The following is a 27,343-nucleotide window of genomic DNA, read 5'->3' on the forward strand; positions in this document are numbered from 1 at the left end:
GATTGGGCCACAAAATCAATTTAACCTAGGCAATATAGCCTTCTTCTGTAACACATCTGATGGAATTATTTATTAACTATTCAGTAGTTGTACTATGAATACCACAAAATGAATGTTACCAGTTTCAGATAGTTTACCTTGAATTTCATTTATTAAATACGTTAAGAACAATAAACAGTCAGTCAATTCCATTACAACAATTCTCTTGTGGAGGCGAAGCTACAAAATCTCGACCATCGCAGACAAGTAGCCTGCTAGTCAGTTTTCTATCGGATACATTTCGGGGAGTGTGCGCAGGACTTTTCAATTTAGTCCCTCCTTTGGTCGACTAGAAGGTCCGAAACACTCCATACTTATGTCGCTGATATATCCACCTATTCAACTAAGGGCTTTGTTTCCTCCTTTCTGATGCGTACGCCAAAGGAATGGAACACTCTATCTGTGTTTCCCGAAAAGTACAATTTTAAGGCTGTTCAAGGCTAGAGTGAATAGGTATTTTTAGGCAAACGCGTCCCTTCGTCGGTCACATCGTCGCTTAACATCAGATGAGATTGTTGTCAAGCGTGTCTATTAAACATTAAAAAAAAAGTCATATGCGCAATAACATGCCAATATGGGATCTTTACAGTATCAAAGTAGCTGTTAGATTCAAAGGAAAGGAATCATTTCGACGAGTCGGTAAATGTACGTCTATTGGGTAGGTCCGAAAAAGGGCCTATAGAAGCGCTGAATTGATCATGTGGAGTGATTGGCTAGGGACAATTAATCAAGTGAAAACTACGCGACTGAAACATAAAACTTTGCTCGATCGTTGTAGGTAAAAGAGTAGCGTCTTTGTGTGCTTTAAAACACTTGGCGCTTGAAGTGTTTTTTAACTCCCGGCGCAAAAAGAGGGGGGCTGTAAGATTGAAGCCTTTGTCTATGTATCCGTCTGTAACACCATAGCTCCCAATCGGAGGGATTGATATCAAAGGGATTTTTTTATTTGGAGGCTAGTTAGTTTAATAGCAGCAGAGCTCCTTGTGAAAAGGTTCGTCCAGGGAAGTTCTGCCGCCAAGCAGTGAGCCATTACTGCATTTCGGTTTTAAAGCGTAATGTTCTGGCCACACAGAGGCGGGCCGCGGAAGTGTTCCGGGCGCGGGATTTTAAGTAATGTACAAATTCTTATGAACCCTGCCACACTGAAACGCGCGTCTGCCGCGCGGTGTTCATATAAACTAGTACATTACAAAAATTCCCGCGCCCGGTACGCTTCCGCGGCCGCCTTTGTGTGGCCTGAGCAGTGCTGGCGAAGTTACAGGCACATGGGACTTGTCAACTAATGTCTCAGGGTGACGAGCGCAATTTTAAAGCTCTGCCTGGCACTGCAACTGTTATGGACAGGCGTGTCGCTTAACACCAGACGCGCGACTTGTTCATAAAAACACGCTTAAACAATTGTTCGCTGAACCGCTGGGTAACGTCCAAACCGCATTACACTCCTCAACGACATGCTCAATGACCCAGTATAAGAATTTAGATATATTCTTTGACAAACAGTATGTTATCCGGCTCGGAATACTCCTTTTCGTGAACTACCTTTCGAGCACTGGTGTCCTGCAGAGTGGCTACCATACTGTGTGCAACATTTTTTAATTTAATTTTATAATCTCATTTTTCTTAATTTTTTTTTTATTCTGCTTGTCTTGCAAACGTTTTGGTAGTGTAAATACTGTAAGCCTTCAAATGTTTTCAATAAATAGATAAGTAAATAAATAAGCAAAAAACCAATTTAACCCGTTAGAGGATAAAATGGTTGCTACCACGGCTAAAGTCAATTTTATCACTTACGGGTATATAAAATAGCTAAACTGTCGTCTTAAAACCAGTACAAAACAACTGTTAACTTGGGAATGCATTGCCTTGAAACTCTTCCGACCTCCATAAGTCAAGATGCAGTAGAAGCTTAGCAATATTGACCTTGTGCATATCCACGCGTCCCACTGCTATGCATACAAACTAGACCTTTACGACGTCATATTGCGCCATGCGTACCGGCTGTAACTAGCAACTAGTACCGATCACACATGATAAAATCACGAAAAAAGCTTCCACATTTCCTGAACAAGAATAGAACAGACATTGTGTTTTCTTTAACGGAGTTTCCTGTAACGAATATAGAACCGCGTTTCTTTCCGTGGATGCCGAAGAGAAGGTCTAATGGATATACTCAAAAGATGGGTCGCAGTGTTTTCGTATGCGTTAGAAAGCTAAGCTTTGCGATTGTAAGTTTCGCAAACAGTTGCAATATGGCGACAATGACAAATATGCGAGTGTAGATAATTATCTAGCACATTCATAAACGGATGTACCTATGTTTTATAGTTGACATGGTGATTAGAATACACAAAAAGATAAACCTAATTATTAAGTAATATTGACTAGTTGTGTCTTCAATTGCCATCACCTCCAATTCCCAAGGAATAAACCCCAGTGCATTATTAAGGCAAACAAAATGCCATTATAACAAAGTAAAACACAACAAACGCTTAAGGAAAAGGGACAAAACTACGCAACCAGTCAATGACTAAAACCCCGCTGAGTACTTGATGACGTCACGCGGCGACGACGCGAATAATGATACCGGCAGCTTAACAAACATACCTCATCGGAAACGGAAACACAAGAAAGAATTGTAAACCGAAAGTTAGTTATTCAATGAATAATTGGTTGAGATTAATATTTCAAATACATGTTACAACTACAATCCATGCAAGTCCTCAAGAAAAACATTCTATAACACGTTTAATTAGAGCTAATTAATTAGGCCGCCATGATACACCCGAGAATTGAAAACTTGAGTCCGTGGAGTTTTATGTTGAGGACCCTCTCGATGTACATATTTCTAATGTGTTAATATACCGTTAAATCATAATGATTCATATTGTACTAGATTATGAATAGCTCACATTCTACATGGACATCTAATACGTTAAGGAAAATCAATTACATTAATGTAGGCATAAATCTTAAAGGGTATCCGAGACCTACGAGTGTTTTTTACTACGTAGTCCGCTTTCATGCATAATTCGGTAGAGTAGACTTGGAAATCTTAAAGTTCAAGGCGTAATAAACGATTTAAATCCTCCAGATTTTCTTCAAAACACAATTAATATTGCAGAAAATGTTTGTTCTAAAATCTTATCTCACACTGACAACATAGTGATTCAAAGAGGCGTTCCTCGCTTATCTGACGTCATTTTGTTGCTATTTTAGATCAAGCTCTGCTATCGTTGACGAGACTGTATTTTAAAACCGTTAATATAAAGTTCATTTTCTATCGTTATTACTTTTGTATGTGTTGGTAGGTTGGATTTGGCGAAAAGAGACCTAATTAAATTGTTTGGGCGCTACAAATGATTAACATCTGTCTAAGGTTTATTTTCTGTAACTAGACGTTACGTTCTACCAGCTGGGAAAGCGTCGGGCATCATCCACCACGCCAGCTAAATTTGAATTTGCAAAATATGAAAAATTGATACTGAATTTCTCCTTTAGTTCTCTTTAATAATGAATTAGATGATTAGTTCTGCAAATTAGATAAATAAGTAAAAGTTATTCTCTTATTCTCATAAGTATACTGGCTGTTAACATTTTTTTTATGATAAGAAATGGATTGGGCGGACAAGGCGTAGCAGTGCCACTGAGTTTTAATCGCAACGACCCGAGGTGCATTGCCACTGCACCCGTCACCCTGAGATATCCAGTTGACAAATCCTACTTTTAGTAATGAAAAACCAAGATATTGAATCAATCAATCAAACGTCATGGAAAAGCATTCTATTGCTTAAGGACTACTCAGAGTTAATACCAAATAGAGAGTTCCTCGCGTGTACGTCGACACGTCAGTGTTATTCAAGTTATAATTTAAATAAGCACGTTCGGCACATCGCAACGTCGCGTCGTCGCATTGGTCACCATGATAACGTTATCGTTACAGTCACGTCGATCAATCGATACTGCGCTAAAATTTACTCTCTATTAAATTATATATGGGTCATTGCAACTCAAAAATTTCACCTTTTCTTTGTGCTGCAGTGCTTATATTGACTAAAACCATGTCATTACGTATTTGATAATTCGTATGGAAAAGTAGTAGGCGGCGACAATCCAGAAAGCACTTGCAAATCGCATTGTAAAGTCCGTAGTTGGTTTTTTGAGAGCCATATTCTGATATTTATAATTATAATATATGGTATTTCGTCATATTCTGATATTTAATTATTTGGTGAATGCCGTTGTTGTCCATTAACTCATCAATTAAGTTAGCTATCCATAGTAACGTTTGCTTTGAATAATTAATGCTCCAGCTGTTTAAATTGCTTTTCAAGAGTAACGTAAGTAAGTGCATTACGGTTTAATTACAGGCATATTTTAGGCCACTAACAAGTTTATATTTGTTCTGTCTCGGTGAGGTTGAAATTACTCCTGTTTTTCATCAACAAATATAATATCAATATTTTTATCCATCGCAGATCTCCTTTGGTTTTGAGAAGTTGATAAACGTACAGATATTTCGTAGCAAAAATAATTGTTAATTTTTTTGTTGCCGTCCTTGCTTGGAGTCACGATCAGGGTCGCGATGCCGATGTCATTATTATAAGCCCACATTTGCAACTACCAAACAAACGAGTCTTTGTTTTATGTAATTGTTAGAATACAGATTACATAAAACAAAGCCTATTTTCGCAAATATTTTGACCGCCAGCATCTACTTAAGAGAGGTTACTTCGGGGTATATTATTTGATTTTACGTTATTTGGGTAGATAATGCCTGATGCCCTTGGTTTATTTTGACAAGTGAAATAAAGAAACAATTAAAAAAAGTACCATGTTTAACCATCAACAATAATCATCTTGTAAAAAACCGACAGAAAGCGCTCCTCTTAAGCAATCCGCTTTCGCTTTTTGGTAAAGAATACTAAAGTTGATAAAGAAAATTGTAACTCCTTATGAATACACATCAAGCATATAACCAATATATGACCTTGAATGATCAATAACGTGTCCAAACACTACACTGATCTAGTGTTAGACCTGCTTACGAGAAAGAGGGTGGACATTTTGCAACTTTGAATCCTGCAAAAGAAACCTATGACATGGGTCGCTTTCGGTATATAGCGACCTGACACATGAATGTGATATTTTTTTAATTGGGAATTTCGATCGTGTTACGTATAAAACACATATTTCACATAAGTATGTTAAGGGCCTATTTGAACATGGGTATAAGCTCTTTTTCGTAAGCCTTTAATTCAGGACGTCCTAACGACACAACCGACATACTTCGTAGCTAAGTGAATTATAACTTTTGTTCGTAATTTTGTTACGTATCCAATGAGCAAAAAAGAGCAAATGAGGACTACTTAGGCTTAAACTGATGTTCAAATATGTATATATGAAATAAATCCCACGAGTTTGTCTACCGACTAAATTCAGACATAGAAATGATCTGTTCTTTACAATTCGCGATTTGATAGAAGATTCATGCAGACTTTTGTAATTTTTACAGATTATCTTATCTAGTATAGTATCCGATAATGTTAACATTTGTTAAGATTTGATAGGTGAATAAAGGAGCTAAACCAATAAGACTGCGTGCCTGGCGGCGTAAAGAATGCCATTCGATATACACAGTTATTGATTAAGTATATTGAGAACCGAAGTAATTTAAATAGCCTTCAATACACATACATGCAAACTATCACGCATACCATCACGACCGTAGTGCCATAGGGTAGTCCGTAACCACAGATCTCCAAATGCCCAAGTCCCTGTTACAGCTCTTTCGCTTCTTCAATGCCCATCAAGCAATCAGTAGCTCTGCAACTTTGATTTCTTTTCTGTGGTCAGATCAACTTGGAAAATCACTAAGGGGAAACTTGCAAGTTGGGGATTTTTTTAATGATACTAAGTGAGAGGAGGAACAAGTCTTGCGCCTGGTGGAAAGCGACACGCCTGTCCATAACAGTTGCAGTGCCATTTAGAGCTTTAAATCGCAAAGATCTGATCCACTTCGCCTGTCACCCAGAAGCACAAGTTGACTAGTCCCATGTGCCCGTAATTTCACCAACTCCGTTACCCTTCAAAACCGGAACGCAGTAATGCTCACATTACTGCTTCGCGGTAGAAATAAATACGGTGGCAGTACTTCCCTGGGCGAACTCTTTCACAAGGAGATCTACTGCTATTAAAAATAGTTGGGATAATTCACAAACCCTTTATCTACATATACCAACCCACATTGAAACAGTGTAGTGGATCATAATTATACTGAAACGGATGCGCATAATAAGTTGATATAGAATAACAGGGAAATATAGAAATCCTAGTTAACCCGTTCACAGAAAGTAACGGCGTCTACCGTAAAAAAAATCAGAATATGGATCTCAAATAATCAACTAAAGGCTTTACAGAGCAATTTCAAAGTGCTTTCTGTGTAGTCGCCGCCTACCACTGCTTCTCCATAGAGAAGTATCAACAGCGTACTGTCAATTGTAAGATTTACATTGAATTTTTATATTGAATCAATATAAGCACTGCGGCAGGAAAAGTATAGTGACATTTTCATGTCAAGTAGTGTGCGTGAACGATTTAAAAAATTGTTTTCCTTTGCTTATTGCTGCGTATTTTGTATAGATAACATGTTATAATTTACATTGTTACATTCTGTTTATGTTAACTGGCTATGTCGTCATTTGTACACGTTACAATGTTAAAGAAGTTGTTATCGTCAGTAGATAAGTAAAAAAAACTGTTATAAATAATAAGGATTTCTCAGTGTTTTGTTGAAAATAAACAGGGAGTATAGACAGAAAATAACAGGACATATTTTACTTTTCACGCTTTAAAAGTACGTCAATTTAGCCTTGCGTAAAGTTTCTACTTTGTACCAAAAGGTTCAATAAGTGAAACAATATAATTCAATTAAAACAACGCTTAAAAATAATTACAAAAACAAAAAAGACAATTACAATTTAACATTGTAATAATTCATCGAAGTAAATAAACCTACAGTTTCACAGAATAAAAAAAGTGCTTGTATGTGTTTTTTGACCATTTTTATTGCGATTCTTACGTTCTAAGATTACGTTTCGTTTTAGTTCCGTGACTTTTTTCGTAGACGGAGACGTGGCACTTAAATCGTTCAAAAGACGCTCATAATAGCCAAAGACCCTAGTCGTGTGTTTTTTAATTCTGGTTGGAGATAAATACCGCGAAAACTTCAATATTTTGGTTCGTGATTTTTTTCTAGAGCGTAAACGGTCGAAATATTTATTTTTCACGCCATCGAAGTGAAATGTCAAGTGTTCACCACAAGACTACAAGCCAATATAAACCCTCGGAATAATAGACACCCTCTCTAAAACTCGGATAGTTAACCAGCACTCTCGGTTATATAGGTATAGGCTCAATTCAGTCCCTCGATGAAAAATATCACTTGTTCAGTTAATAATAAAGATAAATAAATTAATAACAATATATAAAGTTTTTGGTTCTGGTTCCACCAGGAATATGAGGAGAGATACCCGAGTACCGAGTACTAACTAACACTACCGTGTATAATGTTTTAACCAAAGTTTACATTTTAGTAGCAGTAGAATTGCTTATGAAAGAGTTCGTCCAGGGAAGTAATTGCCACCTTACCTCTTTCTGCCGCCTAGCAGTCAAAGTCAAAGTCAAAGATTATTTATTCCATAGGTAAAATAAATTTACACTTGAAAACGTCACATTTAAGCTACTGCTCGTTCACTACGCTGACCTCCCTGAGAAGAACGAGCAAGAAACTCTAGGGATTGCTCTTTTCAAATAAACTTAAATGCTATGGAATACACTTTGAATCAAATTTGTGTGGATTCTGGAGCCATGTCGTCTTTCCATACATCTTTATCTAACACGTAGTCTTCAATTTTGTAATATGATTTTTCGATCAAAATATTTTTAATGTAGTTTTTAAACTTAGGAAATGATAAACTTAATATATGCTCCGGAATCTTATTGTAAAAACGTATACAGTTCCCCATAAAAGAGTTGTTTACCTTGGTTAAACGAAATCGTAGTAATGAGCATTATTACGTTCCGGTTTTGAATAGTAAGGGTGCTGGTGTAATAACAGGCACATGGGACTTGTCAACTTATATCTCAAAGTGACGAGGCCAGACGCAGTGCCCTTCACATCTTTATGACTTTAAACTTCAACTGTTATGGACGGTGAGTCGGTTACCGCCAGGTGCAAGACTTGTTCGTCCCGTCAATTAGAATCGTGAAGAAAAAAACATTTAAAATGTACACGGTTTCCCACACTGTCGTAGTAAAAAATTGTTAAACAAAATGGAATCTCACAATTTGCACACAGTGATTTAGATTGCGGCAAATTCGAAGTGTTGCAACGCGTCACGCCTCGCTGGGGATTTTGCGGAGTGTGGACGTGGAGGAAATGCTAACATCTAAACAAGATTCATCTGATTTATTGTAAGCAGCGGTGGCTTTGGGGGATGTGACATTGTTTTAGACTGGGAACGGGTTTAAATCCTCGTCACAGCTAAAAATAGCGTTTAAATTATTAATACAAACAACGAACATAAATAAAAATTCCTTCGATCTGATAGGACTCGAACCTTTTTTTTTATATAATATTACGGGACGATTACTTCTGTCTAGGTCGATCACTGCTTGTCGGTAGAAATAGGTAGTAAGGTCCGTTCGCGCAATGTGCCCACGGACGAGAGCTGCTGGACAAGGCAAATACTTAAGTGGAGACCAAGAGTGGACATCATAGGGCGCGGTAGAACATCGTCGCGCTGAATGGACGCAATCCGAATGAGTCGGGCACAAGATCGCCAAAAGTGGAAGAAGAGGGAAGAGGCCTACATCCAAGATTGAATAAGAAAACGTCCGCCATGATGATGAATATACCATTTTATTAATAATTTATAACAAATTTCGCTTTCGGAAGTATTGCTTACCCTGCAATGGTACTTACGGGCTGATCAAGCACCATTGGGATGAATGGAAATGAAGATGTAAACGAAGACGATAAATAAAACGGCTGTCGAAACAGAAGCAGTAAGCTATGATTTTAGCAAATAGTAACTATATGGCAGCCACTTAGAAACGGTCACCATTATTGGGTGTAGAAATGAGGATACTCTAAAATAACGTTTTTGTGTTCAAAACCTGAAAGTAATATTCAAATACCAATTAAATTCCAATCGGAAATTCCCTCAAAAACTTAAATGCCCGCTTGTTTCCAACTTTTTCAATTTATTGACACGGTTTTTGTTCGAAACTCTTCAATATTATTTTCACCACTCGACTAGTTTATTTTGTTCCGCAAGTTATGGATCAATAGTTGCTTGTCTGCGTCATAAAAAGATACAAGATTAGTTTTTATACCAAGTGCCTTCAGATAGATGTTTAAATATATTTTTGTAACTTTTAGACATAGATCGCGGTAACAGTTTTAGGCTTTCCTTCTTGATATTACTCATTTATTTTTCTCTTCCAATACCTATTAAGAGAAAAAGGACTGAAAAAAACTATTAAATCTGTATTTCATGCTAAAAATAAAGAATCGATTTGAAAAAATAAAAAACCGAAAAATGTTTTTCGGTTTGTCAGTGTACAAACAACAGATAAAGTATATTTTGTCTTGAATACCTCTTTTATTTAACACAGTAATATCCACATAATTATATTTAAAGACTAGCCTTACTGGAGAATTTACGAGTAAAACGATAGAATAGATACAAATTCCCATAAGCAGACAAACCCCTTGATTACAAAATACGACTATTCATCGCCCACTTGGTCCTATTTATAGTAGGTACTGAAAAGGCATTTACGGATCCTAGACTAGGATGGAAAGAAAGGTGAAGTGTTAAGAAGTTAAACTGTTGGACAGTAGTTTAACATTTTATCGCATAACATATTCAGTACGTTTCACTGAATGTTGAAATGTTTTTTACAATCTATTTAAAAGACCAAACGTTTTGAAGTCGCTACTGCTTTACAAAGGTTTAGATTTATTATGTAGGAGCACCGATTTGAGCGATGTTTCCCGTTAATATTTAACACGTTAAACCGATAAACTTTTGACAACACGAACTTTGTGATATAGAATTTCTTTTTTATCGCAATGCGCAAACACGCGGCGTTAACCTGTCATACTACCGGTAGTTTAACACACATTTTGCGTATACTTGCAAAGTTTTCAAAGTTATCCCGAAGTTCCTTTGTTAGATAAAGTTGCAAATGTCACGAATAGGATGAGCATTGAGATTGGCCTCAATACGTTAAACATTAACGGGTAACCTACGATTTATGTACACAATTAGAACTTGTAGTCCTCAATTATGGTCTATACCTTTGGGAAATACCCTGCGAGTGTCATTAGCAAGCGTAATGTAATAACCTGCCACATATTATGTTGCCACATGCGTGGTCTAGAAAATTAATGAATTCGTTCCTGCCTGCTAGGATCACTGGCCTGATTACTCTGTTGGAGAACTTATATGTGCCTGAAGTTTTGATATCGTGGCTGAATTATTAATTGAAGTTATTTCTTGCCCTTGGGACTTAAAGTTGCCCAAGGCAAAAGCTTATTTCTATCTTCGGAATCGATTTATTAAGAGGTCCCAAACTTTTATGAAGTCGATGATGCATGAAAAACGGTTTCGTTTAGTAGGTAGAGAGATAAATCTTTCAAGAATTTGTAGGTTACTTTGTTAAATGTGTGAAAAATGTTTTACGACGTTCCTAACTCAAGTTACAAGCTCGTAGTAAATACTGTATATATGTAAAAATACAAATATTTGACATTTATTTCTATTAAACTTTGTCTATTTACCAAGGTGAAGTGGGATTGGGAAGGTCACAAGTCTATCGCATGCCGAGAGAGTGGTGGACCAGGACGACCCCGTTGGCGATGGCGGGGTGACTTGACCAAAACCGAGACACAACGTATATTTTTAGTTTATAATAATTTGATAATGAACTAGTAGGAAATGCAAGAGGCCAAGACAAGCGGGGTACATTTGTGTCTTCTGTATTTGATAACGCAGATTAGTCATATTCGTAATTCCGATGAAATATTCTCAGAAACGTATCATGCTCTATTTGAGTTGTTATCGATTTTAACATAAATCTGATATCACCTGGGTTGTCTGCTATACGTTTGGCGTTAGTTTCCAAGGAGAACGAACTCATAAAAAATTATATAACCAACCGACCGACATAATCGACCTTTTTACGTAATATGCAAATGGACCAATTTGGGTAAATAATTTAAACTTTTAGAAGAAAATTATGTTGGTCCCCAGCATAAGGATGGCAATTCCATTTAAGCGAGTCTGTTATTAGAACATACCATCGCCTTTGTTAGTTTTTATTAACTAGCTAAGGTACACGCGAGTTATTACAGAAATAGGAAATCCTATACCTATGGAGGCAAGTTGCAGCCAATATGACGCCCACGCCGACACATTTAGATCTTTTGAAACTTTTCCAATTTCCGAAATTGCAATGCTACACCATCGTTATACACTCAGCCTGGGTAACTTGAATAACGTATAGTTATTTTAGCAAGTCGGACATTACCTCATAGACCGAACTTAGAGAAAATTCTAATGTAACTCCAAATTGACCTACATTAATCAAACCACGCGTTTACATTAGCCGATGAAGCAATTTCGCACATGATTTGATGATCTTACAATGTGATGTTTTGTCTATTTATGCATTTATGAACTTTGTATGTCAATATCCGATAGAACCTCGTGTTGCTCGATAACGTATTCGTTATCGGTAATGCGAACATTACGACTCGACTCGACTGACTTACGAATGACTCACCCGGACTCGAGAAATGTATCGAGTAATCCACAAACGTGAAACACAGAGGTACTAGTACAACGATTTCAATGATTTTATTCAGACAAAATATGTACAGCGCCCCTGGAGGAGTCGAAAGTTTATAAAAATAGGTATAAAGCTTAAAAAACACGATGAAGCGGAGGTTACGTACGGGAATGTCGTCGTAGAGGTGCAAATGAGGTCTCACAGTCACTCGGAGAGTTCGCTCGGCGCTTAAATGCAACGGGCCGGGTTCGCGGCGCACCGCACTGAGAGTCACACGCTGGCCGCGCGGCCGGCCTTCGCCGCTAGCTAGAGGGCCGCGGACTCGGGCGCCATGAGCGGCGACAGCGGGCCCGCCACGCGCCGCCCACGCTCCATCTCGAAGCGTAGGTCAGGCGGCGACCGCCGGGCTCCCACGCTGTTCTGGTTGTCGTCCGGCAGGAACCAGGCCACCAGCAGCGCACAGATCACGAGCAGCGCGCCGAGCACAAACGGCGGGCCGGGGACCATCCGCACATACTTTTCATCCTCAGGCCGGCCCGGCACGCCGTTCACGTGCTCCTCGTTCAGGTCCACGTGGAAAAGGTAGAAGATCACTCCGAACATGGCCGGGCCCAATCCATTACACAGCCCTCGCACTCCCGTCACCATGCCCTGCACGACGCCTTGCCGATCGGCGCGACTGTTAACCGAAACGTACGCGCTGATCGCAGGGTACGTGAGCGAGCCGAGGGCAGCGAGGACGCCCGCCGCCCACATCATCCACGTGCGGCTGCCGAAGCCGTACCACATCAGCTGCAGCATCTCAAACAGCAGTCCCAACATGATGGTGTGTTTGGCTCCGAGTGAGCGCATCAAAAATCCAAGCACCACCTGTACACCGATACTCAGCACCCCCACTATTGCAATAAATATTGCCACTTGGACCACTCCAAAGCCCATCACAAGTTTTAGATACACAAATATGCATGAATACTGTCCGGCTTCTGGCAAGTATGAGAGAAACACAGCCACACACAACATTAACACTGTACGCTCTGCTCCCACTTTCCTGAGAGCTGCAAAGGGATCCGCCTGTTCCCAGCTGATAGCAGGACCCCAGCCGCTGGGCCTGACCTTCTCTGGCAAACTTTCAGGAACTGCAACCATGATGAAGAACACATCCAAGACGGCAACTGCGGTCGCAGCGGCCACCACTAATGCCTCGCCGTATAAGTCCATGAGATAGGCCCCGAGTGCGGGTGAGATTACCATGCTGGCGGCGAAGGTGGCGGAGACGAGGCCGTACGCGCGTGAGCGCTCCTCTTCCGTCGTGACGTCGGCAACATATGCGAACACGATCGAGAACGTGACCGCGAACACACCGCTGATGCTTATCATCGCGAAGAACCACCATGTGTTGATTGTCATGAGCGGGATAGGCGCGCATGTGAAGAACACGGTCACGAGCAGGAAAAACTTACGACCCCACACGTCCGACAACGCACCGATCAGGGGAGCGGACAGGAATGACAGAATGCCCTTGATGCCCATTATCAGTCCGTTCATCAGGAACGTATGATCCGGGAAGGTGGCGTTCAGTACTGAAATGATGGGCATCGTGAGCAGCCCCCACGCGAAGAACTCGAGGAAGATGACCACTAGCGCGTGGAACACAGAAGGCTCGCCGATCCCCGACATCGTCATAATCCCGTCTTTCATCACAGTCTTTCTGTTCCGTATCACCATTTCTACTTCACTTTTTGTGGTCTTCGTGGGCGTCATTTAAAAAATGATTCGGTTATTTGCCTAGAACTACTTATATTAGACACATTTTGGAAACCTAAGTACTACATTGATGAAGAATTATGAAAACGAGCAAGTAGCAGCAACGTCAAAATTCCACTGAAATTGAAAAACAACTCGATATTTCAGTTGCTGTAATAACGGCATGACATTCTACCATCAATAGCAGAGTTCAAGGTCAATTTTTATGTAAGAATTTAATCACTCATAAAATATTATTATTTATTTTGAAAATGCTCGTAATGAATAAATACACTGTAAATAACACCACTGATTGACGTAACGTATAAACATGAGAAAGTAAAACAAAGAATAAACAAATGGCTTAAAACTTCCAAATATTTTATAGTTCCGTAAATTAGCAACATCGGTTGCAGTGTAACACAGACAATATTGCTGATTTTTAATTTGTCTACACAAATCAAATGCCAAAAGTTGCCTTGTTGAGTCATAATTTATTAGCTCAGCAAACAAACTCCTTCGTATAAAAATCAGTTTAATAAAAAAGGTTTTTAAAAACAAGACAATGAAACTTAAGTAAGTAATAATTACTTTCTTTCTATTAGAAACATTTTAAAAAGAAATCAATAATATGTGACCACAGACAAAGACATAATTACTCTGAATTTGTTGTCATCAGCTGTCACTGTCAAAGAAGAGGAATTTGGTAGGCGTCGACTGGATTCTTTTGAGTCGGAAATTACAATTTTAGTATAAAATTATATCAGAACATCATGGTGAGTGACTCTTCGTGCATTGATCATTAGATTATATATTATACTCGAGTATTCTTACAAATTTACTTGGTTCTTACTTGTAGATTCGATTTATTTTGATCCAAAACCGAGCGGGAAAGACTCGTCTCGCGAAGTGGTACATGAACTTTGATGATGATGAGAAACAGAAGCTTATTGAGGAGGTCCATGCAGTTGTTACAGTTCGGGACGCTAAGCATACAAATTTTGTTGAGGTAAATTAGGAAATTCATCTAAAACTCGTGTGTTCTTTTAAGTTTTATTCCACATCTACTCCTCTTATATTTACGCATCTCTTGCAATGTATGCGTGTTTTACAGTTCAGGAACTTCAAAATCGTGTACCGGCGGTATGCTGGGCTGTACTTCTGCATATGCGTGGACGTGAATGATAATAACCTGTGTTACCTAGAGGCCATCCACAACTTTGTTGAAGTGCTCAATGAGTACTTCCATAATGTATGTGAATTGGATCTTGTTTTCAATTTTTACAAGGTAAGAAATATTCCAATTGTGTACATTATTCATATGTACAAATATTCTAATGTAGTACATTGTAAAGGCACTACCATCATTACTATATATTGGAAGAGACAACACAGTAGATTATTCTTATTTATTATTATGAGTGGTGATGTCTTAGAAGGAAATTTATTACATATTTCCTTCCTTTTCTAAGATTTACTATCAAATCCAGTTTATTTCACGCCTGTACTGAAAATAATTGTAAATACTATAGAAAAAAAAAAAGTTTTACTACTGGATAATTTTCAACTAGTTCTTTCTACCTAATTTTGATTTTGATTGCAAATTTTGTGATTTAAATGTTACATAATTCTGAAGTATTACTTAATATTCAAGAGTAATGTCGTGAAATATTTAATATTTCATGATAAATAGGTAATGAAAATTGCCTTCTGAAAATTACCCTACTATGCTATTACTATTATTTTATATTACTTAATAAGTTTATAATCTCTAATATTGTAACTAAAGGACTTGAATCCCAAGTCATGAACTAAATTTAAAAAAAGGCATTCCTCATTTAGGCCATTGAAATGTAATTTGTTGAGAGTCTGGACATTCTAAGTATCATTTAAGTTAGAGATACTTTTCTTGAAATATGTTATTGTCAATTGTTTTTATTTCAGGTATACACAGTAGTGGATGAAATGTTCCTAGCAGGAGAGATCCGGGAGACATCGCAGACCAAAGTCCTGAAACAGCTTCTGATGCTGAACTCTCTAGAATAAAATGCAAATAGCTTGTTGATCAGTAGAGAAGTGATAATTGGGAGCCTGAATGGGCTTGAAAATGTAATACAATAAATAAGTTGTCACACACTTATATATAGTTAAATCAGATATGAAGTTAATTTCTTTTTGATGATACGATTGAAGGGTTTAGTTATAGTTAATTGAAATGTTTAATATATCTTTTAAAAGCTGTAAAAGATTAGAACTAAATTAATATATAGTAGTATAGAAAATAAATAAAGTGTATACTTCAGAAAACCCTGTGACAAGTTTAAAGCCCTGGAAATTTCTTTAAATCAATGAAACTATATAAAAAATTATGTTAAACATTTGATAATGACCTGAAAATATATGATACATCCCTGGGTTACATCAACTGTACACTTTGTCTTTGTATATATTTATGACAAGACACAGACATCAACTACACTGTCTTTAATTATGTTAAAAATTACTTTGAAGAATGTGTGTATAGAGAATTAGTACTTTTGTCAATCAACTTGTTTATTGTGTAAAGAATACTCATTCCATTAAAGCTATGTATTTAATAATAAGCAAGGTTTTAATAACTGGGCTTTGTAACAATTGTAACTTACCTGTAACGTAATCTTATATGTTTGATTGTTGAGCAGAATTACTGTGAAAGCCCACTAGGCGAAACAGTGTTGTCAAAATTGCTTTGATATGCAATACTTCATTGTGGAGAGCTGCTGCAATGCATTTTTCGCTAAGTAGAGTTCTACTTAAAGTTGCAAATCAGTCCCCTGTATTATTTATTTCTCTTGTTATTTAATAAAACAAAAGCATTAAGTAAGACACATAGTTTTGTAAAAAGTGATTTATTTATGAAATATATTATTATAAAAACGATTGCAATATAACCCTTAATAGTTGGATTGCATTTCATTCATTATCATGTTACACAACCACAAAATTATTTATACATTTTGAGTATTTAATGACGAGATTCTACATAAAATTTACAACATACAGTTGTAAAACAAAAACTAAAATTCTTCTGTGATATGTACTTTCAAAACGGCGTAACATTTAGTGAATATTCAGCAAAAGCAAAGGTTCTTTTCCCCATGTTTCACCAACCACACATACACTTTAGTTATTGATTAAACATTTCAAAGATAATTAGCACAAAACTTCGTTCAATTAATTAGCTCAATTGTAAAATGTAATAGTTCACTGCTACTGGATCCAAAAGTGGTGGCAATTGATAATAATGTGCCCCAACAAATATCTCGGTAAATTTAATCGGGTTAACCAACCAATTACCAGCTAAATTGCGTAATGTACTATACCGTTGGAAGTTGATTCGAATGCGACATAATTTCAAATATAAATTGTACAACTAAATGCAAACAGAACACCGGCAGTGTTTCACACTGACAACTATCACTAGAAAGACTTCTTAATAATATGATTGTTCGATTATATAAGCGTTAGGCCCAAATCAGACCACATTTAATTTTCTTTTTGGTACATTTGTTGTGATACTTTTTTATCGCGGTCCATTTTTCCAGTGTTACAGTGTAGGACTGCTGATATTTGAAGCACGTTAATAATATCTGCGGTCTGTGTTGAACCTAAACGTATTACGCATCAAACGTTGAGTAGCTCTTATGATTTACGAAGGAGACGCTTATTCCCACTCCCACTGGTGGAGCAGTGGGGAGAATAACCACACGTCGGGGTGCCCCACGTGCGATATGCTGTTGCCCAAGTCAAACTCGCTCCATCTGCAAAAAAAAATTGCTGAGAAAGAAAGCAAAGTGCTATATATGCATAATATAAAGGCCTGATTTCAAGAATTGAATACAATAACATAGAACGTAGCATAAAAATGTATTTAAAACGCTCATTTTAACATATATCAAAATATACATAATATGGGCAGTAACTAGACCCAGGCGATATATCTCGTAGACGCTCGGTGTACTTTATAATGAAAGCATTTAAATTTAGTGCTTACTTAAAAATACGAATAGATATATTTTGCTTTTTAATTTTAAATTTTTTTCATTTTAATATACATAATCGAAATCCCAGTGTCGTTATTAAAATGTGTATCAGTTAAAATTGATTTCGATACTAATAGACCAACTGTCAAAATAAGAACAAAGAATACAATAACGCAATTAGTAATTATTAGAACAAAATAACATTTACAATTCAAACATTTTTGGCATAATTTTACCTACTTTCACAATCAGTCGATAAAACTGTCGACTACAACTACATGACTATTTACAATTTTACGAAAACTGGCAACCCCGTAAATGTTATTTTACTCCATCTTAAAAAAACTTATATAAACTTATACTTCCTGGGGCCTGACGCATGAATTATTTACTACATTTTCATTACACTGGGCGTTTAGCTCTTTTTCCATTGTAGTTTGTTGGGTCTTGGGAGGTTAATGAGAGAGGGGGGGAGGAAGAGAGAAGCAACCATTCTCTTATTGGACCCCATCGCCCTTTATGAAATACCCCTTAGTTCGTTACGACTTAAAGAGGCCCAGCAACTGTTACGGGTAGGCATGTCGTTTACCATCAGGCGCACGATCCCGTTACTTGATATCTAAAAAGGGCAAAACTTCCAACACACGCTCCTATATTCAGACGATTTCGGTGGTTGAACAAGTTATAAGTTAGTCTTGGGTTCCATTTGGTAAAATATATTTTCTATATTGTTTCTGGTCTGGGTAGTACTCATTCTTCAAGGAATTCCCTACTTTGAGAAGTGGTATGATGTGGATCTTCTACGACGTTAGATTATACACGGTACTTACGCAAAGGGCGGTATCCCTCGACTGATGTTGTGCGTTGGGCTGGAGACGGACAGGAAGCTGTAGGTGCGGTACAGCGTGGCGCTGGTGATTTTCACATCTGTGGCGCCGTGCGAGCGGTGGCCCAGCGCACGAAACGGGTACGTGCCTGCGGGACACCATAATGGCGGATCAAGTAGACATAAAAACGGACTTAAGAGTCATGCATCACCCAAGACTTGACCGTATAACCCGAAGGTTGATAGTGCTACGAAAAAGCGGAGTGTTTGTTCCAACTGACACCAATTTTTTTTTACCGTCTCAAATTAATGTCCAATACATAATATTTCTTCGTTACTTCATAATGGCGGCATTAATAAGCAACCCCTCACCAGTGGCGGGATAATCCACTTAATATCAGTGACATAAACTTTGCGAAATTCATAAACAACCATTAATCAGTGGCGGGATAATACACTTCATATAAGTGAGATAATTCACACGCCGTTTGCGGGATTCATAAGCAACCATTCGCCAGTAGCGGGATAATCCACTTAAAATCAGTGACATAAACTTTTGCGAGATTCATAAACAACCATTAATCAGTAGCGGGATAATACACTTCATATAAGTGAGATAATTCACACGCCGTTTGCGGGATTCATAAGCAACCATTCACCAGTGGCGGGATAATCCACTTAATATCAGTGAGATAAACAGTTCGCGAGATTAATAGGCGGAAATTTTCATTCATCAGTGGCGGAAAAAACCGACTTAATATCAGTGAGATATAATATTGTTTGCAAGATTAATAAGCAATCATTTACCAGTGGCGGGATAATCCACTTATATAAGTGAGATAATTCACAAACTGTTTTGCGGGGTTAATGGATCTAGTCACCATTGGCGGAATTATTTACTTAACATTAATCCATTTATATTATGTGTAACTCTGCCTTTTAGGCATTAAGTTGTTTGTAAGCAAAAATATAACGACTATGCGTAAAGGTATACATTGAAATAACATACACAATATAGTGTAGTGCATCTAAAACAACCTATTAGATATGTAAGTGAATGAATGCAAATGCGTTAGTCATGACAAGGGGGCAGAAGTAATGGCATAATTTCCAATACCACTTACCATTCGCGGGATTGAGGTCGTTCCTCGCAGCGATGGCGTTGCAACCGCTGTACGGCGGGTTGCACTGTGAGCAGCGCGACAGAGGGTCGTGTTTAAAGTCGTTGTACCGCATCGTGTAGTACATGTCGCGCAGGTTGCGGATTTTACCCTAGAACAGGCTTTCAACTTATTTTTCAAGGTCTCCTGAATTTAATATACAAACGTACTAACATGAAACAAAGTATGAGCTGTCGAAATAAACAAAACAAAAGCTATATCATAAAATTCTAGACTTCCGAGTTTTTAATTGCATATTCACGTTCAGAGTGCTAAATAAGGGTGTCACCACACTTATCAACACGGAATCGCATTAAGCGCCTGTCGGAAAAAGTTTTTTGTCCATGCAGTAAGAGGGGAAACGACCGCCGAATCGTTTTCGCGACTTACTAAGTATTATATATTGGACTTATTATATAGATATATAGTCTGTTTTTTTCAAGACTGAATAAAATGACAGTTCATTGGGCAAAAGTGTTGCCCGCTTGGGAGCAGCTAGTGATTGCAGTCGATAAATATTCCATCGACTATTGATTGAATATTAGTCATGCTTATGGAATAAATAGCCGAACTTGTTACATTTGAATCATTCTCGATCCATTATTCATCCAATTACTCCAGCACAAGTTCATTTAAATTATCAATTGTATTAGGTTCATACATACATACACAGTATTTAAAACTATGTTTACGAAAACTAGAAAGAGGAGACATGTTCTAATGTTTTTGATTTTAATTCAAAATTGATAATCAAATCCGGCTTATCTTGTTAAAATTTATATTAATAAAAATTGATCTCGATACTAGTAGACCAGCTGTCAAAACAAGAATAAAGAAGGCAATAACGCAATTATTAGATTGTCGACATATTTGTATGGCGTACATTTATTTCTCTCATGAGTTTGGGTGTAATATGAGGTTGTCTATGTGTGTGTCCATGGTACCCGCGACGCAGGGTTTCCTTAGTGCGGGGCTATGTTGAGTGTGTGCGTTATTGTGCTTTATTATATTAACATTTATGTAGATCCGAAAAAAATGTTCAATTAATGATATTTTATGTTTTTGTTACCGATACAGTCTAATTGTTTTGATTTAATACATTTTACAAAATCTATTGACTACATGCAGCCAGGACTATATCCATCATATTAACCTTAGAACTAAGTCCAAGCTCGTGGTACCACGATTTCGTTTGAGTAATTAACAAGTTATTGAAAAGTCATATTACAAAATTTAAGAGTATGTGTTAGATAAAGATGTATGGAAAGACGACCTGAGTCTAGATTCCACACAAATCTGATTCAATTTATTTAATTTTATTCCATAGCATTTAAGTTTAATTGAAAAAAAAACAATCAAAAAATTTTATAAAAACTGGCAACCGTGCAAATGTCATTTTACTCAGTCTTTAAAAAAGACAGACGATAGGTACATATCTCCAAGCAACGTTATTATTAGCCAATTCCTCTGCATTAAGAAACATTGAGCAACCAGGCTAGTCCAGGGTATGCTCCGTTATGGTACCTGTTTCTCCTTGATGATCTTGGCGCGAGGGTTGGTGTGGTAGCCGAACCAGTCGCCGTAGGTCTGCACTCGCACCCAGCCGCCGCTCAGGTTGAATACACCAGGGAAGTAAGGGATATTGTACGACGGGAAGTACGTCTGTTGCTTTAGTTCTAAGGTTCTGGAAAAGAAACTAATACGTGAAAACTTGGAAACATACAGGACCAAAAGTGGTCCATACATTGGACGTGGATTATTTCTTGGTGGTAAAACAAATACAGTGTCGTGCACATATGGCGTGTGTAAACCGCCAACAAAGCGCGACATTCGCGCCAAAAAACAAATTGACATTTCCAAACGCAATTTTCATCGTTACCTCTAGTTATTTAAAATTCATAAGAAATATCAAGACACGTAAGTTAAAACAGCAAAGATAGTAATTTGTGCCAAATACTATCCACACACCAATGTGGACACACCTAAACATTCGTAATTATTTTATTGAACATTCGCTAAAAAACCATTAATTTAACAACAATAAATAATTAGAAAATTCAAAACGTATAATACCCAGGGTGCCTTCAAGTTAGACGCTTATAGAAGTGTTGCAGTGGTGACACTGTTCAACCGCACCATTACAATATTTAGGAGCGCAGTTGCAGTGCCACGCGCGCGCCTCTTTTGATCTCATAGCAGTGAACTAAAAATTAATGAAGCGCTACAGACGTGCGACTGCGCTTCTGCAGTCTATTTTTAAGACACAAGTGTTGCCCGCTGGCCAGGACCTAGTGATTGAATCGATAAATATTTGATTTTATCTTTGTAAATGGTTGCCATTGTATGCTGTTGTGTTCCTTAGGGAAGTCATCACATTTACCGACACGAAATAACATTGCGTCAGAAAAAGTTTTATGTCTATGTAATGAGTGGTAAAAAGACGTGCGTTTTGCATCGGGACTCCGGGCAGAAGAGAAATGACTCGTTAAGTATCGAAGCCCTTACATTTTAAACCTAAATGTGTCATTATTTTAATGTGTCTGTATTTTCTATGTGGAAAATATTGTAATGATAACTCACAAGTCCGCAGCTTCTGTATACCCCGGCAGCTGCTCAATTATATAGAGCAGTCCATTTTCGATCACCGGCTCTGGCTGCTCCTGCGTGCGCGGGCGGAACTTTTTGTAGTCCACAATATACCTAAGCAAATATAAATGTTACGTGTGAGAAAAATCATTAACCTACGAATGAAGGAATGAATGAAATATTCTTTATTCCACATAAAATTACAATTAAAATACAATACAATAGCTTAAGTATAATAGTAGTAAGTGAATGTGCAACAGGCGGCCTTATTGCTATGTAGCAATTTCTTCCAGGCAATCTTAGTATAGACATTTCGGATATGCAAAAAGGGGTGCAACCAAAGAATATCATCATAAGTACACTACATAATAAGTAATCATAAAAATATATACATATCCGTAGATAGATATGTACACATACTAATAATATACATAACAATAAATACACAATAATATTAAATGCTTATATACTTTTAAAGGAAAAAGAAAAAACGTTTGACATGAATGTCATTAACATATGAAAAATTGATTTCGGTAGATGGGAAGAGTCAAAATCTAACTTGTCAACCGATATTAGCCATTAGAGCCAGTGAGCAAAGACAATTATCCGTTGTTGAAAAAAGTGTCGAAATTAGAAAAGTAATGAATAAGAACACTCCTATTACCAGTACTGTTAAAGCGTGAAACACGCAGAGAGCGGGTGTGGGTCGGGCGCGGGTCGGGTCTGGTCGGGCCCGCGGCGGGTGATTCCGTGTAAATATATGGACGACAACACACAGAGCGCAGTGCATTCGCCCGCTGTTGGCCCGACCCACACCCGCTCTTGGCCCGACCCACACCCGCTCTCAGTGTGTTTCATGCTTAACTGTTAAAGAAATAGCCACTATTATTATGAATTATTATTGATACAAAAAATCGAACACTGTCGCGAACGCAAGAGAATTTTTGTAACTTAATTTGATGTAATTTTCGAAGCAGTAACAAAACGCTCGTCAAGGCCACATTACGTAAGCCGGGGGATTCTATTTTGTACCAATCAACTACTACCTAAATATGATTTATGTTTTATTTATCCCCACCAGATATTTAACGATTTTTTTTGTACAAACTAACAAAGGTCAAAGATACCGTTCATTATTTATTTGTTCTTACGTAAGAAACGACCACAGCTTTTAACCTATTGTCAATATATCACAATTAACTATTAATCGTCTTCGATTTAACGAGTTTGTCGAGATCCTCTACATCTTCTACTTGGGTCTGACGGCTACAATCATAAAGAAAAATTATTTCGATCTATGTAGTAGCAGTAGAGCTCCTTGTGAAAGAGTTTGTCCAGGGGAGTACTGTCGCCTTGCCTGTTTCTGTCGCCAAGCAGTCATGTGAGCATTACTGCGTTCCGGTTTTATGAAATTACAAAAAGATTTATGGGCGCAGTGGCAGTGCCCATAAATCTTTATTTAAAGCTCTGAGTGGCACAGCAACTGTTATGGACAGGTGTGTCGCTTGCCACTAGGTGCACGACTTGTTCGTTCGTCAATTGGCACTATAAAAAACCTTTTATTTTCGGCTTTTTCGCTATCAGCACTACCTGTGGGAAACTTATAAAGTCATTCAGCCAGGTACCTTTGTAGCTAAAAAAAGTTGTCGAGAGATGTCGCTGTATTAAATGCAATATTTAATCAATATCATGACGTATATTCATTATATATATATTACGGAGGCATGACAACAGACACTGGTTCGTATCCAGTCGGACCGAAGAACTTTTCTTTGTGTTTATTTGTTTTTGTATCAATAATAATAAGAAACGAGTGGAGTAATTTCCCAAAAAACGTATGTAGTAAAGTAATATCATATCGTCTTCATACTGTGAAAACCAATTATATGAATTTTATTTTATAGAAAATGACTTTACATTGTTGCTTATGTAAAATGCAAATATTAATATAATACGAATTAACGTCGACTTGTAAAAAATATTCTTCGTCGAAATCTTTTATGAAATATTTTTTTTCCCAGTACAACGGCGATATTTAATAACGCGCGATGTAATTTATGAATAAACCTGAGGGGTTTCCACTAGTGGAAACGTGTAAACGTTGCTGATATTCGAATAGAATTGTGAAACAACTGACCACTGGTTGTTGTAAGTACCGCTGTTGTGTTTCCTAAATATGTGCACCCACTCTTTGCCGCTGCGCGCGAGTCGATTGGCGATCATGGCGCGCACGAACTCCATTATCTACAACGATTAACATTTTAGCATACATGCTTACTCTGCTTACAGTGATGTCAAATAGGTGATACCAATTATTAAGGTCAAGTTGACGGATCTAACAATGTTCTCCCTTCACTCTATAAGTAGACTAAAATAAAGTCTTCTGTCCTTTTCTTAATGGTAACGACAGGAAGGGACGCAATGAACTTTGATTATAAGCGCAATTTGCGTTTACTGGAATCGACTCCATTAGAACACTTTTTTAACTCTTACTTAAACATGTATGTTTTCTATACCGGTTTAACTTACTTACATATTAAAATGTATTGTGTCAAAAAAACTATCAGTAGTTTAAGTTATTTTGGGATTTTATAGAATATTAATCTCAAATTAAACAAATCGCGTATAATAATGTCATGATTACTCAATATTTAGAGGGCTTTGCTGTTATTTTGTAATTTAAGATTATCAAACATAATTTTGTTTCAAATTCTTTTTCATACAGTCACCACAGCGTTGGTATAAAAGTTTATTGACCCATGTATTACTTTAGTCACAGCAGAATTTAAAAGCAGTGTTTAACACTCGAGATGTCGTAGTCACCTTCGCTTTTGTACCCGTTGTTTATTTATTTATTAGCAACACTAACATTATGTTCACAACACATTCTTATCCTATTTGACTTAGGTGATCTACAATGTAAACATAACAATTACAAATGTTGACGGCAATCTTAAGACAACATAGAAACTAAGTTAAATTTAATTTTTTAGCAAAGTAATATACATATAAAATTTATTAGATAGCATTAGACTACACTGAGATACACTACATTGGTTATGGATTAAGACATTTGTTCTCACTAACAATTACACATAATTCACCTACATAGAAAAACAGAGATACATAAATTACATTTTTTTATAGCGTACAGTGACGGTGGTGGTTCAACTACAAAATTAAAAGATAACAGACAACACGATCTCAGGTACCAAACTTTGTCAGTGTGAGTGTAACCACAGATACACTCGCAGACCACACTCGCTAATATACTAGAGTTGTTCGATGTAATGAACGGCTTAAATTGATGTATATGTTTAGTGTGGTACGAACGCCGCTAGTTGGCATTACTTGGATTCTGCATTGAGCTACCAATGTGTTCATACATTTAATAAGTGTGTGTATCGTTTTGTATAAGTGAGGTGACTCTTATGGCGTAATACAACCTTGTACACTCGTAATAAGTACGTACCGTTCCGATGGGATTGACTTTTTCGAAGAGCGTGCGGTTGGAGTTGCCGATGGTGGTCTCGGCCGACACCAGCCCCGATGAGATTATGTAGAAGTCATCTGTGGACTGACCGCACGCTGAGACCGATTTGTGCACTTACATTTACAAATAACTTTTTTTTATTAAAAACCCGACCTCAAAAGTTCGTGGCATTACATATATTTGCCAAGTTTTACTGAAATTAATTACCGAAAAGTGCGCGAAACCGGTTTCATCCCCTAGATTGCTACCCTTAGCAGTGGAATATTTTGTTCAAATTTAGAAGGGACAAATCAGTGAGCCAATATAGTATTATTGGGACCAATACTGAGGTAACCTTTTTCCAACAAAAAAAGAATCATCAAAATCGGTACACAAATCGAGTAACCGCGTAATATGCACACAAAAATACGGTCGAATTAAGAACCTTCTCCTTTTTTGAAGTCGGTTAAAAGACGCTCCAAACAAGACTCACTCACAGAGATGCACTGAATGCCGTACATTCGGCGTTATATAGGGTCATTGTTTATTGTCTGGTATCTGTGGAAAGGCACTTTTTTACTGCTTGACCTCCATCTCACCTGATGGAAAGTGATGATGAGGTCAACGATGTAGCATGCATAACTAAATAATGCCTATTCACTCTCGAATGAAAAGGTCCAAGTTATAGCGTTCGGGGAACAAGTCCGCAGGTTGGGAAATCCACTCTCTAGCCGCTCGCCATATAAATGTGGAAGCGAAACGCTTCGAGCGAATCCTGGGAATATCCACAACATAGGGGTGGAACCCCAGCCCACGTCTAGTCCCCCGATGATGGAAAGGGGAAGGCGGAATCAAATGATGCGATTCCATCGCACACTCTCCGTGATTTATCCTGTAGAATTCCGATAAGCAGGCAACTTTACGGTGGTGTTCAAGCCTCTGCAGCTTCGCCTCTACTAATTTCGAGTCATATATAAGCCTCTTGACACGCTTGTCGATTGAATCCAAGGTGGCCAGATGGTATTTAGCAGAGAAATCCCATAAGTGGCAGCAGTACTCCATACACGAGCGGACTTGTGCTTTGCAGCTGAAGCTACTGTCCCGGTGTGAAATAATGTCTCACCTTGGAAAGGATGCAAAGTTTCCTGGCTGCATTTTTGGCCATGGATTGAATGCATTTGTTGAAGTTCAGATTGGACGACTGGTCTATTCCAAGTAGCTGGAGATGTTCGACTATCGGTACAAGTCGAAGTCAGGTGAAAGGAACTCCGTTTTGTGAAGAATAGACACGCCTGCGTTTTGGTAGCATTAAATGTGACAAGATTGGCATCGGCCCAGTCGGAGACTGCCAACGACTAACCATGTACTTTCGATAAGACTAGATTTCTTCTCCACTGATCCTTGCATTGGTCAAGTACCTGTCCACATGTAAATTACCTATGAAATACTTAAACATGTGACAACACACAAGATATTCGGCGAGATATAAAACTTGCATAATTTTTTTTTTAAGTTTCTCACTCGCCCTGTGTCATCTGTCAAAACACACATTTGAAGTTGATGAACTTGTAAAAAAATCAATAACATTTATAAAAATTGCCATATGGTCGACTAGATCAAAAAGTTTGGGAACTTC

At 37.7% G+C, this 27,343-nt stretch overlaps 3 protein-coding genes across 3 annotated transcripts in view; 1 reads left to right on the forward strand and 2 right to left on the reverse strand.

The window, feature by feature from the left end:
- Nucleotides 1-9,738: 9,738 nt before the first annotated feature.
- Nucleotides 9,739-13,659, reverse strand: LOC113239925 (hippocampus abundant transcript 1 protein). Its single transcript, XM_026477084.1, has one exon. It carries the CDS (start codon nucleotides 13,657-13,659, stop codon nucleotides 12,205-12,207), a length of 1,455 nt encoding a protein of 484 aa, XP_026332869.1. The 3' UTR covers nucleotides 9,739-12,204.
- Nucleotides 13,660-14,339: 680 nt separating this feature from the next.
- On the forward strand, nucleotides 14,340-16,531 carry LOC113239942 (AP-2 complex subunit sigma). Its single transcript, XM_026477110.1, has 4 exons — nucleotides 14,340-14,417; nucleotides 14,501-14,650; nucleotides 14,756-14,929; nucleotides 15,586-16,531. The coding sequence occupies exons 1-4, from the start codon at nucleotides 14,415-14,417 to the stop codon at nucleotides 15,685-15,687; spliced, it is 429 nt and encodes a 142-aa protein (XP_026332895.1). The 5' UTR covers nucleotides 14,340-14,414; the 3' UTR covers nucleotides 15,688-16,531.
- A 197-nt stretch (nucleotides 16,532-16,728) lies between these two features.
- LOC113239898 (putative phospholipase B-like 2) overlaps nucleotides 16,729-27,343 on the reverse strand; it is a 23,249-nt gene continuing 12,634 nt past the window's right edge. The window contains exons 6-12 of the mRNA XM_026477060.1: nucleotides 25,708-25,823; nucleotides 24,373-24,479; nucleotides 22,230-22,349; nucleotides 21,174-21,333; nucleotides 19,614-19,761; nucleotides 18,494-18,638; nucleotides 16,729-17,441 (exon numbers count right to left, since the gene is read on the reverse strand). Of these exons, the coding sequence (XP_026332845.1) occupies nucleotides 17,345-17,441; nucleotides 18,494-18,638; nucleotides 19,614-19,761; nucleotides 21,174-21,333; nucleotides 22,230-22,349; nucleotides 24,373-24,479; nucleotides 25,708-25,823 (893 nt within the window). The 3' untranslated portion in view covers nucleotides 16,729-17,344. The remainder of the gene's footprint in view (nucleotides 17,442-18,493; nucleotides 18,639-19,613; nucleotides 19,762-21,173; nucleotides 21,334-22,229; nucleotides 22,350-24,372; nucleotides 24,480-25,707; nucleotides 25,824-27,343) is intronic.

The sequence above is a fragment of the Hyposmocoma kahamanoa genome, unplaced genomic scaffold (genome assembly GCF_003589595.1).
Source record: "Hyposmocoma kahamanoa isolate Upper Pololo Valley unplaced genomic scaffold, ASM358959v1 117, whole genome shotgun sequence".
NCBI classification, from domain to species: domain Eukaryota; kingdom Metazoa; phylum Arthropoda; class Insecta; order Lepidoptera; family Cosmopterigidae; genus Hyposmocoma; species Hyposmocoma kahamanoa.

What these genes read in the sequence shown, in the direction of transcription:
- LOC113239925 (XM_026477084.1), bottom strand. Translation starts at nt 13,659, where the DNA reads ATGACGCCCACGAAGACCACAAAAAGTGAAGTAGAAATGGTGATACGG.
- LOC113239942 (XM_026477110.1), top strand. An exon ending in AGCATACAAATTTTGTTGAG is followed by an intron (nt 14,651 to 14,755) that starts GTAAATTAGGAA and finishes CGTGTTTTACAG; the next exon opens with TTCAGGAACTTCAAAATCGT. An exon ending in TTGTTTTCAATTTTTACAAG is followed by an intron (nt 14,930 to 15,585) that starts GTAAGAAATATT and finishes TTTTTATTTCAG; the next exon opens with GTATACACAGTAGTGGATGA.